Source organism: Mustela erminea, chromosome 11 (genome assembly GCF_009829155.1).
Source record: "Mustela erminea isolate mMusErm1 chromosome 11, mMusErm1.Pri, whole genome shotgun sequence".
Classification (NCBI taxonomy): Eukaryota; Metazoa; Chordata; class Mammalia; order Carnivora; family Mustelidae; genus Mustela; species Mustela erminea.
This window is the reverse complement of record NC_045624.1, coordinates 27,955,160-27,970,899: the sequence shown is the minus strand read 5'-3', so window position 1 is coordinate 27,970,899 and position 15,740 is coordinate 27,955,160. Positions and strand designations below refer to the sequence as shown.

The 15,740-nt window shown below is 38.3% G+C and overlaps 1 protein-coding gene and 1 non-coding gene across 22 annotated transcripts in view; one reads left to right on the top strand and one right to left on the bottom strand.

Moving 5' to 3' along the window:
• CADPS2 (calcium dependent secretion activator 2) overlaps window positions 1–15,740 on the bottom strand; it is a 535,725-nt gene that overhangs the window by 249,060 nt on the left and 270,925 nt on the right. For all 21 annotated transcript variants that reach the window (XM_032305737.1, XM_032305741.1, XM_032305748.1 and 18 more), the window contains exon 7: window positions 6,287–6,398. In XM_032305737.1, coding sequence (XP_032161628.1) covers window positions 6,287–6,398 — 112 coding nt within the window. The remainder of the gene's footprint in view (window positions 1–6,286; window positions 6,399–15,740) is intronic.
• On the top strand, window positions 8,129–8,234 carry LOC116569757. Its single transcript, XR_004277181.1, has one exon. It is a non-coding gene; the product is annotated as a U6 spliceosomal RNA (small nuclear RNA).

Sequence of the window (15,740 nt, the reverse complement as noted above, 5' to 3'; positions counted from 1 at the left end):
GAAGTTTGATGACTGTGTATAAACCAAGCAATTAGAGAAATGTTTAAACTTGATGGGTTCTAACCAGTTATATAGGGGATATCCCATTAAATTTGCTAAGTTTGGATAAAATAATTAAAGTGACTCCTAAAAGTTTTAACATTAATGAAGAACTTAGAGAATTCAACTCACCCAAAGCTGTACGAATGAGAATAACAGAAAAGGATATACTCCAGAAAAACTAGAGGGACAAGAGAGAATATTAGATTGACCGATTAATTGGTTAACTGACACTATTTCTCTTCCAAGAAGATAGATCTTTTAACACACCACTGTATCACTTCTTTCTTGTCAAGTTTCAAAAACAAAAATTGTGCATTTTCTGATCACTCTTCAGATATATCTCCTTTGATGCTTCATAAAGCAAACAGAAGAAACAACTCCACGAAGAAGGCAAATATATAAGTTAATTTTTACTTGCTACATTAAGCCATTACAAGCTGCTTGAAAGGTAATAGTTCATTTTAATGGACTAATCAATTAAGCAATTCTAATGCATCTGAAATTAACGGCCAGCTGCTGTTTCCATATAGTATTTGTATTTGTGAATCAAGCATGGTGACTGTCACTGTGAATTATCAGGGATGAACATCTCAAGAAATGTTACATGGAAGTACAGATATTCAAACAGAAAAAGTGAGAGAAATACTCAAAATAAAAACCTTAATTTCAAGAATAGGACTACTCTCAAAACGTGTATCTAAGAGGTAAGCAAACTGTTAAGTCTTTTGCGATCTTAAAATATTGTCTAATCAAGTTGGAAGAAAGATGCTCTGGCTCCACGGTGTCGCAAAGGAAAACAGATTCTCTGATTTGCAGGAACCTCCATCCTCAGAGAGGCAGAAGGAACAGCACTCTCCCGTGTGTCCTGAAGATGTAGGAATAAGGCTGTCAACTCAAAGCGAATGAATAGACACTAGGCTTTTTCTAACAACAGTTAGAATGTCTTAAGAGTGATGCTTCTAAAACTAAAAAGTCACTTGGGTGTCAACTTTTAAAAATTCATTTTGGGGGTGCCCAGGTGGCTCGGTCCATTAAGCCTTCAACTCTTAATTCAGCTCGTCATACTCTCAGGGCCCTGGGATCGAGCCCTGCATCAGAATTCACACTCAGCAGGGAGTCTGCTTGAGGATTCTCTCTTCCTCTCCCTCTGCTTCTGGGCTCGCTCTCTCTCAAATAAATCTTTAAAAATGGAAAAAAGTAAATAAAAGTTTATTTTGTATTCAAGAACATCTTTCAGCAAGTTTAAAAGTTACTAAGGAGTGCAAGAAGTCCTTCTGAGAGACTCAGTGGAAAACTTGCTGTCTACAAAGAGATGTCCTGTGACATACTTATTTAGATTTTTCTACGGCTATGCTAAGTAAGCCTCACTTTTGAAGTTTTAGGAACAAAATCATCTTTGAATTTCTTTTATTTGAACATAGTTGACACAATGTTACTGATCTGACAAGTTGATACCTTATGCTCTGCTCACCACAAGCGTAGCTACCACCTGCCACCACCCAGCACTATTACAGAATCACTGGTGAGCTATATAATTTTGGGTGCTTGACTGGTCAACTATGTGCCTGCTAGCCCAAGCTCATAATATGAAAAATTTGTTCTTCTGCCTCCTGGTTTTCCCTAAGGCACCTGGTGGAGGGTTGGCCACCAATTCAGATGAAAAATCTCCATATGCCACCTCCATTTCCATAAATAGGTGTTTGCACCTGCCCTCTACAAACAAAATCTGCATCACAAGCACTTGCCTAAGAATATAACCTTCCATTGCCCAATGCCTACTTAAACTCAAACCACCATTTTGCAAAACTATATGCTATAGTAGGTTTTTTCTTATCCCTGTGACTTACTAGGTCTCAACCCTGGCTGCCCAGTGATACTGTTGGCACCGGGCTTCTCAACCTTACATGCACATACGGTCTCCTGAGAAAGTGCTTAAAATACTCCTGGTCTGGGCTCGCCCCAAACCAACTGAAAAAAAAAAAAGTGTGGGCTCACAGGTTGAGTCCTTTCACACACTCCCTACGGGGGGTTCTTACGCACACACAGAGTTGAGAAGCACCGTCACATTAAAGAGCAGCCCCAGTGTACTGTAATAAGATGCAAACCATGGCACAAATTGATATGAAATGTATTAAAGGACGATGCATAAAATGACATTAGCTTAAATAATACCCCGTTCCTGCTTTAAGCCATGAAATTAAATCGGCTCACACTCATACCATAATTTGTACAATACTGCCAAATTTCGTCATCTCATCCGGTGTACTAGTTAATGATTTAGAACATAGGCTTTGGGGTCAAAACACCCGAGTTCAAATACCGACTCTCCCACTTGCTGAGTGGTCTTAATCGGATTCTCACTTCTCTGTCTCAACCCAGAAATGTCACCACCGTTCTCAAAGAGGATTAAATGGGGTGAAGGGTCTGATTTCTTTCTCTTGCATTAAAGTTTCATCTATCTTGTTGCATGACTTAATAGTTAATTTCTTTTTATCACCGAATAGAATTTTATGCACGTACCCCAGTTTGTTCAGCCATTCCTCTGTTGAAGGACCTTTACTGCTCCCGGTTTTTATCTTATTTTTTTAAAGATTTTATTTATTTGACAGAGAGTGTCACAGCAAGAGAGGGAACACAAGCAGTGGGAGAGGAAGAAGCAAACAGGCTTCCCATGGAGCAGGGAGCCTGATGCGGGGCTCGATTCCAGGACCCTGGGATCATGACCTGAGCCGAAGGCAGATGCTTAACTGACAGAGCCACCGAGGTGCCCCTGATTCCCAGATTTTAGTGATTATGAATAAAGCTGTTATAAACATTCCCCTAGAGATATTTACTAATAAACCCTTGTGTAAATACCTAAGAGGGCAACTGTTGGGTTGATATGGCATGTCTATGTTTCACTTAAAAAAATAAATAAATAAAAACCACACCTGGCAAATTGTACGCCCGAAGTGGCTGTATAGTTTTGCACTTCTACCAGCGGAGATTAAGTTTCTGTTGTTTTGCATCTTTGTCCACGTTCGTTATTGTCAGCTTTCTCCTCCCTTAGCCATTTTACCAGCTGTACAATGGCGTTATCTCCTTCTGGTAGGGATCTATTTCATGGACGGTGTTGCTCCTCTTTGAATGCAACTGCTATGCAAAATTTTAATTAGAAAACTTCACTTTAAAACTCAGATCCCCAGATATCTATTTCTAAAAGTTTAGACTATAAACTTCAGATCATGTAAGCCCTTTTCCTTCACATTAAAAAAGCAAAAAACCAAAAAAAACTGTTCCTGCTTCCCAGTATAAAAGTAGTTAAATATATAGCAAATATTACTAGCAGCTCTATGACCCAGAGAGGATCACCAGTTTCTTCTGTGCATGCGCATGGGCTCAGACTATAACCCGTCCCCAAATCCCAAGTTTAAAGCAGGAATGAATCAGGTATGTTTGAGGCACAGAAAGAACGCCGAGTCTGAAGGAAGGATGAGGGTCAGCAAGGTGGCTGAGACAGGGGATGAAATCAGAAGAAATCAGTGCACGTACAGCGACGGACTTCAACGCTGGTGAAATTACCAGGAAGCCTTGTTAAACGGACTGCAGCCCACAGTCTTCAGAGTTTCTGGTGCCGCAGAGCCAGTGTGAGGCCTGAGAGTCTGCATTTTGAACAATTTTCCAGATGCTGCTGTTGCGGATTCAGGGTCCCACCCTGAGAACCATTCTTGGATATGCTACACTACGATGAGGAGTCTGATTTTTATTCCAAACAAATGAGAAGACTGGAATCTTTTAAGGGAGAATGATGTGATTTGCTTTGAATTTTAAATAGATCATAGTAGCTGAAGTGTGAAAGCTAGCTCAGAGGGGACAAGATGATAAATGGGGAAGTAATGAGGAAACTATTACCAGCAAGGAAGGATGGTGTCCTGAATCAGGGTACAGGAGATACTATGACGTGGATATAGTCGGAATAAATTTAGGGAAAGCTGACAGAACTTGCAAATAGATAGGAGTATTCTATGTCAAGGTCACTGGCTTGAAAACCAACTCTCTGAAAAACTTTATGGGGGTGCTAATCGTAAGTTCTATTTTAGAAATATTTAGTTTGAGATAACTGTTAAATGCCACTAGAAATACCAAGGAGGCAGACTGGATATACAAATCCGAAGACTGAAGAAAGAAAAATAAAAAACTGGAAGTCATTAACACGTAAATGATAATTATCATCACAGAACCTACTCAGATCATTAGTATAGTTCAATGGATTTCTAAGTAGGGTGACGATGTGCACGTCCCAGGGCAATGTCTGCAGACATTTTGACCATCTTGACTTAGGACTTGGTGAACTACTGGCATCTGACTGCAGGTTACAGATGCTGCTAGAAAAGCTCCTAGCAACAAAGCATTTTCCTGCTCAAAATATCAATAGTCCTGGGGTTCAGAAACTCTGGCACAGAAAGAAAAGTGGTCTTTTATGAAGGGAGCAAAGGGGCATGAGGCTTTTCTCAGACATACAACTGACTGGAAAACATACCATTTACATACCTAACTTAAAACCCGTGTATATATGGCCAGTGGAGAAATGAATTAAAAATATCTAAAGCATGGGGTGCCTGGGTGGCTCAGTGGGTTAAAGCCTCTGCCTTCGGCTCAGGTCATGATCCTGGGGTTGTGGGATTGAGCCCTGCATCGGGCTCTCTGCTCAGCGGGGAGCCTGCTTCCTCTTCTCTCTCTGCCTACTTGTGATCTCTGTCTGTCAAATAAATAAATAAATAAAATCTTTAAAAAAAATAAATCTAAAGCATTACATTATAGCTTTAGACTTAGAATGGCTGCTTTTAAGGAAATAGGGTAAAATTGATGGCATAATAGTTTAAATGAAAAATCCTGATTCATAAATCCGTAAGACCAAAGGTAGTATCCAGAGCTCTTCTGTGAGATTATGCTACCTGTATACTTCTGATGAATGGATCAGTGCACAAATATGTAAGCACATGAATGAATGGTATGGCCTAGCTCCTAAGTCTTAATAAATACACGTAGCAAGAAAGCAAAAAACAAAATCCAGAATGTGAATACTGACTCAATCTCTAGAGTGTGGGTACAGATTCACAAAATTCCTAGAAATGGAAATATTCTCAAGGAGGCAGAAGAGAAGGTTTTGCAATGAATAGTCACAACTTTAGGGAAAAAAAATTCCAATATACCCAATGATCCCAGTATCTTTCAACATCTAGCACTACATAAGCTGTCAGTCTTCACCAGAAATTTTCAAGGAAGATTTGCGAAGGCTTTAACCTCTGGAAGAAACCTATGAATTCAGTCTTCAGATCTGGGTAAGAAGAGATCCATGGTACAGAAGATAACTTCATAGCCTTCGCACTGAAGTCCATCTACTTTATAAATGAGACTGCACATGAACTTTCACACAGAAAGGTGTTAAGATCACAAATCTACCCTACTCTGAATGCTTTTTTAACTGTCAGAAGAAGCTGAGTACAGTGGAGAAATACTGGCATTAGAAGATATATTCTAGGTATGAAGTGAATGCAGGATAAAAAATTCAATGTTTGGGGCGCCTGGGTGACTCAGTGGGTTAAGCCTCTGCCTTCGGCTCAGGTCATGATCTCAGGGTCTTGGGATCAAGCCCCTCATCAGGCTCTCTGCTCAGCAGGGAGCCTGCTTCCCCAACCTGCTCTCAGCCTGCCTCTCTGCTTACTCGTGGTCCCTCTCTGTCAAATAAATAAATAAAATCTTTAAAAAAAAAATTCAATGTTAAAAGATGTGTGGAAAGGACCTCACAGGGAAAACAGGAGAGGTAAGAGAGATGTAGCCTTAGGTATTCTGTAATCAGTCTGATCATAACGGACCCAAACAGAGGATTCCAAACATCAAGATGCTGCTTTTAACTCATCGACACAAATGTTTAAATGAGAATTCTCTCTCACCAAGAAGGACAAGTTGGCTTGTCCTTCGCATCCACTGACCAGTTCATGGTAAGAAAAGTGGGTCTCCGACTGTAAACTTACATACACAACATTTTCATACCCAAAGCCTGTCACACTACTTTCTCTATTATTGACAATTATGTTTAATAAATTGGAGCTATAATCTGGGACCGTGGAAAACTACAAATACATTGTTTTACACAGTTTATGAACAGAAAATTCACACACTACATACCAGTGTACTTTAACTATGACTCGAAAGAAGTAAAAAATTGTGTGACCTTGAACACACAGGGTTGAGCACAACTCACCCTTCCCAGCTCTTTATCTTCAAGGGCCAGGACCCCAGTGCTTTCCGTGAAGAGTTTTACTTTGACCACAGGCCGAGGATGGGTGGTGGTAAAATCACCTTGAGTTCCCCATCTGCAATAAAGGAACAAAGATTTTCTTGAAGATGCAGCATTAATATTTTTTTCCAGCCAGATGTATCTCCTTAGAAGTCCCATTAAAGCAATACAGAATCTTTTGCAGCTCAATGAGATTTTTGTCTTCGCTTTTGTTTCTGACAGATGGCACAGTCAAGAAGAAAAATAACAGTAAGTTTTACAGCTTATAATAATTTCAAAGCTGTTCTAAAAATTAGCACATTAGAGTATAAAAGACAGTGTGCAGTGAGAATTTAGGTTAAGGTAAAGATATGTAGCCACTGAAATGTCTTATTTATTCAAATATAAATTATAACCCCATTATTACAGATGCCTGGGGGAAATTACTAAAAGTTTGTTTATATAGGAGACGGTTTCGCGGAAACCTTTGTTTGCATGCTGAAGACTTTACCCCAACACTTCTTGGAAAGTCTATTAAGTTATATGATTTTTAAAAGCTCCTACCAAAAGGAAAGAAATAAGCATTATAAAAATATGAACGTTTTGCAGTTAATTTCCCAATACACTCTCCCAGGCATGGAGTTAGTCTGTCGACATCTGGCTTTTCAAGTCATCGTAACAAAATAACATTTTTCTTGGCTTATCTTTTAATTAGTAGCATCTCAGCTTTACCACACACCAATTCATCCTAGCGTATTTACAAACACAACTGGCACACACCCGATATTAAAAAATCTTATCAATATTTCTCCTAACTCTGAGATCGCAGACATGCGATGCAGCACAGCAGGAAGAAAATGCCATTGAGGAAAACACACAAAAGTGGGATTTAACAACATAAGGAACCCCGCTACAAATAAACTGCCATATAAAAATATGGATTTTCTTATATTGTTTTTTAAAATACATTTACCCTTTTCAAGGCATTATTTGAACTTTATTTTATAAACCATATTTAGAAAGCTTGGGATAGACAAAAAAATGGGGAAAAGTCTAATAAAAATTGAGTAACTGTGACGTCTTCCTCTCCTACTGCGGCAGTGATAACAGCATAATGTGAGCATAGTAAAGCAGAGGCCATTTCAGGCACCGAGGAAACTAGTATCCAGAGGCAATTTGTTCTCCTGAAATTAAAGTCATGTGCCAGAGGGAAAAGAGGGGTTCAATTAGGATGGAAAAGAGGCTTAATTTTTATTTGAGATATCTAGAAAAGGTTTAGCCAAGAATTTTTGCCATTTCTTAGAATTAAGATGGTCTGAGATAAAGTAGAGCTGAAACAAGACTATAAATGAAAATGGATTCGAATTAAGGGAGAAAAATTCTCAATTCAGTGTGTGGGATCTTTAGCCTTGAACGGTCAAGGCCATCCAGGTGACAGCTCCAGAACAGATTCCCGGGACATATTCATCTTTATTTGGCGCCATGTGATTAAATATGGCAAACCAATCCTTTGCGACATTGTCTTTCAACTGAAATCAAAGATCTGTCGTCGTCATGTGCACACAGCCTAATAGGTCTACACAGAATTTGCTCATCTTTTAAACTAATTCTCTTCATCAGCATTCCTTTGTTGGTTTTTTCCTCTAATGTCAAAATCCCTCAAAAGTACTTATACTGTATTCTATGACTATTTGCAATTCCCCATCTACATCAAGGCGCAGTTCTCCAAAGAGAAAAATACTGACGACCCCGCGAACCATCACTGGGGGATGCAGTGAGTTTCCTCTTTTACCCCATCTCCCTGCCACTTTACATGAAGGGAAAGGCGTGTTCTCTTCTGCAGCACCGATACTAAAACTGGAACAATACAGACAGGATTAGCGAGGCCCTGCGCAAGGACAACACGTGAAGGGAAAAGTGCTGCCAGTTCCATTAGAGTAAGACAAATGAAAACTAATATGTATGTAAAGAACTGTGCTCACTCATGATCCTGTGAATGCCCAGGAACTGCCTTCTATCTCAGATCCTTCAAGAACACACATCTTCAGCAACTATTCTTTGATAGTTCCGGACAGGCCACTCCAATATATGCCATTTTAGCACAGGGAGTACAGTAAGGAGAGTCTGACTCTTTCTTTGTGCCCCTAAAACCAGGAAATACATCTCCCACATGAAAGGTACCTTCCCCAGCCATCCGTACGGGAAGGTAGAAAACATCCTTATTACCAGAAACAGGGACTTTAAGGCCAAAGAGACTGTATAAGCAAACCTCATTACTTCTTTACTAACTTGCCATCCCCAGAGCTCAAGCTTCTGTCAATTCTTCATAAATTTATTGTTTGTCTAAGAAATATTAAAGCAGCTTGCTTTGGTCACTTCTTGGAGCCTCATATTTCATGTACATTCAAATTAAATTTGTTTTTCTCCTGTTAATCTGTCTTACGTCAATTATTAGACCAGCCAAGGAAACTAGAAGGAAAATTTTTCCACCCTGACATCTCTAAATCTTTATTCACTAGATATCGCTTGTTTACTCACTAAAAACATTTAATTATGTAAATAATACATTAAGGGTCCAAAATGAGTGGCAGTTTAAATAATAAATATCAGCATTCCCACCACTCAGGTTCAGAGGAAGACCATAACCAGTATATCAGAAGCGTCCTCTTTGTGCCCTGGTCACATCTTCCTCTCATCCCAACCCCCCCACACTACCACCAGAGTAGCTAGGATTCTGGGTTCTATATTCATAATTGTCTTAAATTTCTTTTTAGATATCCTTTATCTAGCAAGGTAAAAGTACTATCTCCCAACAAGATAGAGATTTTTGATAACTTCCTTTCATATTTTTGTCAACATTTGGTATCCTATTTGGTGATATAAAATATTTAATAGTAACCATGGCCTTTGAATATGCACTATCTTTTATCACTGAAGGCCATGATTACATTTCTACCATTAGACTTGTGTAAAATTAGAGAACATTGTGCTAGGAATGGTAATAAGGTACAAAACATGCTTAGAGAAGTCACACAAGGGACCTAATCAACATATTCCAAGTATACCAATAATTTATTAGAAAACAGAGAGCTTAGAAGTTACCAGGGAGATATTAGTAAATTAGAACTTGAAAAGCAATCCAGGATATCCATTCCGAAAACCTATGCCAACAAAGGCAGGCTACTACTGGACTGTCACAAGCCTCAGTAGGCAAGCCACAAGAATTTGTTGACCTATTAGGTCTGGGACCTAGGAGGTCTGGGACCTCCTGAGACAAGGACAAGCAATGTTAATGGCCAGCTCCTGTGAAAGAAGGGAGAAACATTTAAAAACATGCTTTCAGGCAGAGAGAAGCAAAGGCACAAGGATCCCGGCAGATCCTAACTGTAAAAGCCAGAGGACTAAACTTTTATGATATTTGACAAAAATGTGCAGTTTTAAAGGGGTGCATAAATATAAGTATAGTGGTATTTAATAGTCCTTATAAACCGTAACATTCTAGAATACAAACTGATACCCCCTTGATAATTTCTCTTATAAAAGCTAAAAGTAAAAAGATATATACAGTTAGAAAATGCTTATGAATTCTACAATAAATGAATTAAAAACAAAAGTCCTCCCTCCCACCCCATCCCCCAAAAAGGCAAGGAAGGAGGGAAGAAGGTAACAGGTGAATATTTTCGGTATTCACCAAGATATTTCCTTGTTTTCTACCTAATTGGCATGTTTAAACACTTTCAGGAATTAATACCAGTCATTATCTTCCTACTATTTTCTCTGTATTCTGTGATAAAAGAATACATTACCCTTGCTGTCAATTTGCTTTGACTCAAAATACATTGCTTTTTTCTACTTCTGTGAATGTATTATTTATGAGGATTCAGACTTCCAATGTAAATCTTCAAAAGAATAAAATATCTACAAAGCACCTTTATGAGGACAGCAGGACTTCCTGGCTATGAAAACAGAGTGGTTCACACACCGACTGAAATAACTGACATTAACTATGTATTTGATATTAAATTAAGTGTACTGGAAATTCATATCATGCGCCAAAATATATGTACATGTCTATTCATCCAGTAAGGCTGTTTCTAGGAATCTGCCCTAGCAAAATAATCATAAATACTGGAAAATAAGCAGGAACATATTCAGTATAGCATTATGCGTAAAAGCAAAAGCAAGCAACTGAACTATCAAAGATGAAGGGAAGATTATATAAATTTTGTGGCATACAATGGCATATTTGCTGCTCCTTAAAATGATGCCTATGGAGGTGATGTAAGGCTAGGTGTGATGTGATGTGGTGGGGGAGAAGGGGAAGAACATAAAACAATCTGGGCCTCTTCTTTCAAAAAACTGAGTACTTTAAATTTGTCAGACCATAGTCTAGTGTCAGCGACCAACATCCCTAGTCTCTTGGAATTGACATTCTAATAGCTGATAGGCAACAATAATTTGAATATATACTGTAACATATAACCTCTGAACCTTGCCCTGCGTACCTGACACGCTTCTAAGAGTATCTATAGGACTAGATTCGAACCGTGACCTAAAAGGATTCTCAAAACTTACTAGCATATTGGTTTCAAAGTATGTTGAAAATCATTAACAGTGCAATAGTTATCAAAGTCATCCAAATCTCTTGGTTCAAAATTGTTATTGAGCACGTATAATGCAAACATGATGACAGAAGCTACAACTTCAACCTACATTCCTTGTCTATGACCAGCACTGAAGAACAGGGCATATGGAACTTCAAAAATTATTTCATCTATCTATCTCTCCATCCTTTTATCCATTCAACTGTGACAGGCATTGGGAAAGGGCAGGCATTAGAAAAATAAGAATGATAAAATATCAAAACCACAGATCCTGTTCTAGATGACCTCAGACTGGCAGGGAAAAAGACATATAAACTCATAAATATAATAAATCCAATCACACAGAATTGAACAGGGTTCTAAACTGCACTTTTAAAAATTACTTCAGAGACTGAGCCTTTTCTCTTTATTAGTCATCTGAATTTCTTTTATGACTTGCTCTTTTATTATAGTTGTCCCTTTATATATTACATTAGGCCTTCTCTCTAGTAGGCTTTCTTTTGATTTAAAAAAAAAAGAACCTCTAAAGATAAAGACATGGACCGTTTCTGATACCATATATGGGAAATATTGTCACAGCTGGTTACTTTCTATTTAACTCTTCTTGTGGCTTTTAAAAATATATATATAGTTTTAAAATATTAGATAGCCGCATTTTAGCATTTTAGTTTCTGATTTTGACTTCCTGCTTAAAGAGTCTTTACTTAACCAAAGATTATATAAATATTAACCTTATTTCTTCAACATGCTTCTACTGTTTAAATCTTCAAGTTGTCTAAAATTTAACAGTGATGTTAAATGGCTTTTACCTTAATTTTTCATCTATCTGGAACTCATTTACTTTAGAAGTCAAATTATATTTATGCTATTATTATAAAAACTATTATAATAAGAACTGGGGTTTGATGCTGAAATTTGTCCTAAAAGTCAATCTCCTGAGCTGTACTATACCGTTTGAATTCTCATGGCTTTACGAGATGTTAGGATACCAGTTAGAACAAGAAGGAAATAGATGTTTCCAACTTACTATATTTCTTTTCAATAAAAAGGGAATTCTCTCCATTTATTAAAACCTATTCTAATATCTTTTGATAAAGTCAAACTTTTTTCTACTATGTAGTTCCTACACATTCTGTGTTAAAATCATTTCATAGTATTTTATATTTTGGGCTTCTAAAGAATATGTGTCCTTTATACTGATGATTGCTGGTATACAAGAAAGTTAAAAACTTTTTACAAGCAATAGTTTTGCTTTATTTTCAATCCAGTGATTGCTTTCAAATGTTTCTTTACCAAATTACCATTAATTGTATTACAAAAAATTGAGTCATTAAAATCAACAATGATCTATAATTCCAAATGCATCACTTATTTTGTAAGAGAAAACATGAACTAAGGATCTAACTACGGGGCACCTCTGTGGCACAGTCGGTTACAGATCTGACTCTTGGTTTGGGCTCAAGTAGTGATCTCAGGATTGTGAGATCAAGCCCCTTGTCCGGTTCTGTGATCAGAGGGGAGTCTACTTGGGATTCTCTTTCGCTCTCTCCCTAGCCCCTCCTGCTTGTGCTCTCTCTTAAATAAATAAATCTTAAAAAAAAAAAAAAAAAAAAACCTCTAAATACAGGATAAAATAAAATTCTTAAAATAACTGTAGCATGAAAAATAGAACAATCCAATTACAGATTATCATTTTCATAGCAGGCATTGTAAGATTAAAAGAACGTAACATTTATCCAAGATTATTTGCTTCAGTAAAGTTGAGGCTCATAACTTCAATATTCCAACACCAGATTCTGGTGGCACTGACTTAGATATTCACTTAGGAAGTAGGAATTCTTCTCAAGTTTTCAGCAATCGTGTGGGTCTAAGGTCTCTTTCTGCTGCCCACAGGGGATTTGTCCCCCACACTGATTTAGAGTCACCGCATTCATGATAAGCCATCAGGATTGCTTTGTGTTACTTTTAATTACTCGTATATGGTGACAAGATGGATGGACACTCTTCCCAAGCTCTTGAAGAGGGACCAAGAGGGAAAAAGTTATGCTTGAGAACGGAAGGCAGCAAGTCAATCAGGAAGGTCTGATGCTAGGTATCTTTTGGAGCGTCAACAAGTCCTATCTGCTGCTGCGTGCCTTCCTGGGACCCGGATGCAGGCAAACCTGCCTGGTTGACTGAGAGCCCACAGCTGTGTCCTAGCTAGCTGTGTCCTACGTAGGGGAGCTTTAGCAGGCTCTGGATGCGTAAGGAAACCTACACCCCTTGCCTGTATCTGTGGGTGTCTTTCTGTCATTGTCCTGCTCACAACACTCAGGAAAATGCTAACACTATAATGAAAAAGATGTGTATGCAAAACAGGTACATTAGTAGGACTTGTAAAATATACAAATAAAGGCAAGATGTCACTATAATCCACATACAGGGCTCTCCCTCCTTCACTGAATAACTGAAAATTGAGACGTTTAAAAAGAATTACCAAGAGTCTCTTAAAAAGTACAAATTAACTACGACCCTGAAAGCAGTCTCAAAATCATATTAGGCACTGAACAAATTCTTTTAAATACAGCATTTCTGGTTAATAGGAATAATGAAGGCAGCTTTATGGAAAGCTCTTTCTCAGCAGAAGACACTTTTGGAAGAGCAGCTTTTGATATTTAAAAAGTTCAACACTTCTGTGCCATTTCCCAGGGCCCCGCTGTATCCGTTTATCAATTACTGGTGGACTTAAACCAAAGAAAAAGGATAGAAGGCGGAGGATAACGACATCCTACAGATACGTGCACAGATGGCACAAGAGGTGAAGGGACTTATTTGAAAACTCAAGCATCTGATTGCAATAAGTTGCTGGAAATTCAGTCTGGACCTTAACTATAAGGCCGCAAATATAGATACAGATCTGAGAGTTATCCACAGAGTTGACAGTAGAAAGGAGTGTCCTTTCTACCTTTCTAGTAGAAGAGTGTCCTTTAAAAACTCCATGACGATAGGAATTTGTATCTTAACAAATCCAGGCCTGTCTATACTATGTACTTCTATCCATGTGTGTGATGTGTGTACCCAAACACAGGTTTTTATTTATTTTTAAATAAATGGGATATTCAGATTGTTCTGTAATTTGTGCTTTTACATAACACTACATATTGATCTTCTTTACACAATTTTTAAAAAGATTTTATGGGGGCACCTGGGTGGCTCAGTGGGTTAAGCCGCTGCCTTCGGCTCAGGTCATGATCCCAGGGTCCTGGGATCGAGCCCCGCATCGGGCTCTCTGCTCAGCGGGGAACCTGCTTCCTCCTCCCCCTCTGCCTGCCTCTCTGCCTACTTGTGATCTCTCTCTGTCAAATAAATACATAAAATCTTTTTTTTTTTTAAAGATTTTATGTATTTATTCGACAGAGAGAGATCACAAGCAGGCAGAGAGGCAGGCAGAGGGGGAGGAGGAAGCAGGCTCCCCGCTGAGCAGAGAGCCCGATGCGGGGCTCGATCCCAGGACCCTGGGATCATGACCTGAGCCGAAGGCAGAGGCTTAACCCACTGAACCACACAGGTGCCCCTTCTTTACACAATTTTAAGACAGTAAAGCATTCCCCCACCCTTGTACGGCTGTGCCAGAATTTATTCAGTCGCTCTTCTACTGATGGACCTTAACGTTGTTTCCAACTCTAACTACTACAAAAGTGCTGCAATGACACCTTCATATATTACAATTGTTTTTACATAAATATTGAAAGGACAAAAACCGGGGCACCTGGGTGGCTAGGTCCATTACGTATCCAACTCTTGATTTCAGTCCAGGTCACAATCGCAGGGTCATGAGATCAAGCCCTGCACCTGGCTCTGCACTGGGCATGGAGCCTGCTTGGGATTCTTGTCCTTGGCCTTGGCCCTGCCCCCACCCCCAACTCACGTGCATGCTTTCACACACACTCTCTTTAAAAAAGGAGAAGAGAAAACCAAGGACAGAAATCTAAGATAGCCAAGATTTTAAATTATTCTTAAATAGAAAAGAATATACTAAGTCATTCTAAAAGTTGATTCATAAAATATATACCTATGTAAATAAAATGTAGTATAAAGAGCCCTGTCCAATAAAAATACAAATTTAAAAATAATTCACTGTAATATAAAATCCAAGTTTGTTAGGATTTCAAAATTTTATTGTAAACATCCTTCACTTTCAGTTTTAATAACCTGTAGGACAGATTTTAAACTTCCTTTAAAAAGACATCGAGTGTATCAATAAAACAAATTTCCTATATACATTGAATGAAATTAGTTTAAGTTGGGTGATCAATAAGTGTTTATAAAAAACTGTTTTACTTATTGCTATTACTGTTGTTGACATACCTTAAACATACTTGAGATTTCAATTTGGTATCAAATTTGAACCACAGGGCTCCAGTAATATGCCCAAGGCAATATTGCTATGCCAATGAATGAAATCATGGCATGACTTTCTAGGTCATAAAGATAACAATTACTTGACAAATTACATTATTACTTAGGAGAAAGTATTCCATTCTATTCTTTCAACAAAAATCAAAGGAATTACTCTGTATAGCTATACAATGATAGCAACCCTCAAGGAAATTAATTACACAAATATAGCAAGATTCTGAATAGTTTCAGGTGAAGATGTGTGTGTGTGTGGGGGGGGTCAGATCAATTAAAAAAATAATAATAAATCAGAACCAGTACCAGAGTCCTTGCCCACAGCAGAGTATAATGGTGGAGAGACAGTTAAACAGGGCAGACACCAGAGAGTTTCGGGACTCAAAGACCAATTCCAACATGCACAGGGAGCCTGGGCAAGCACCTTCAGCATAACTTGATGA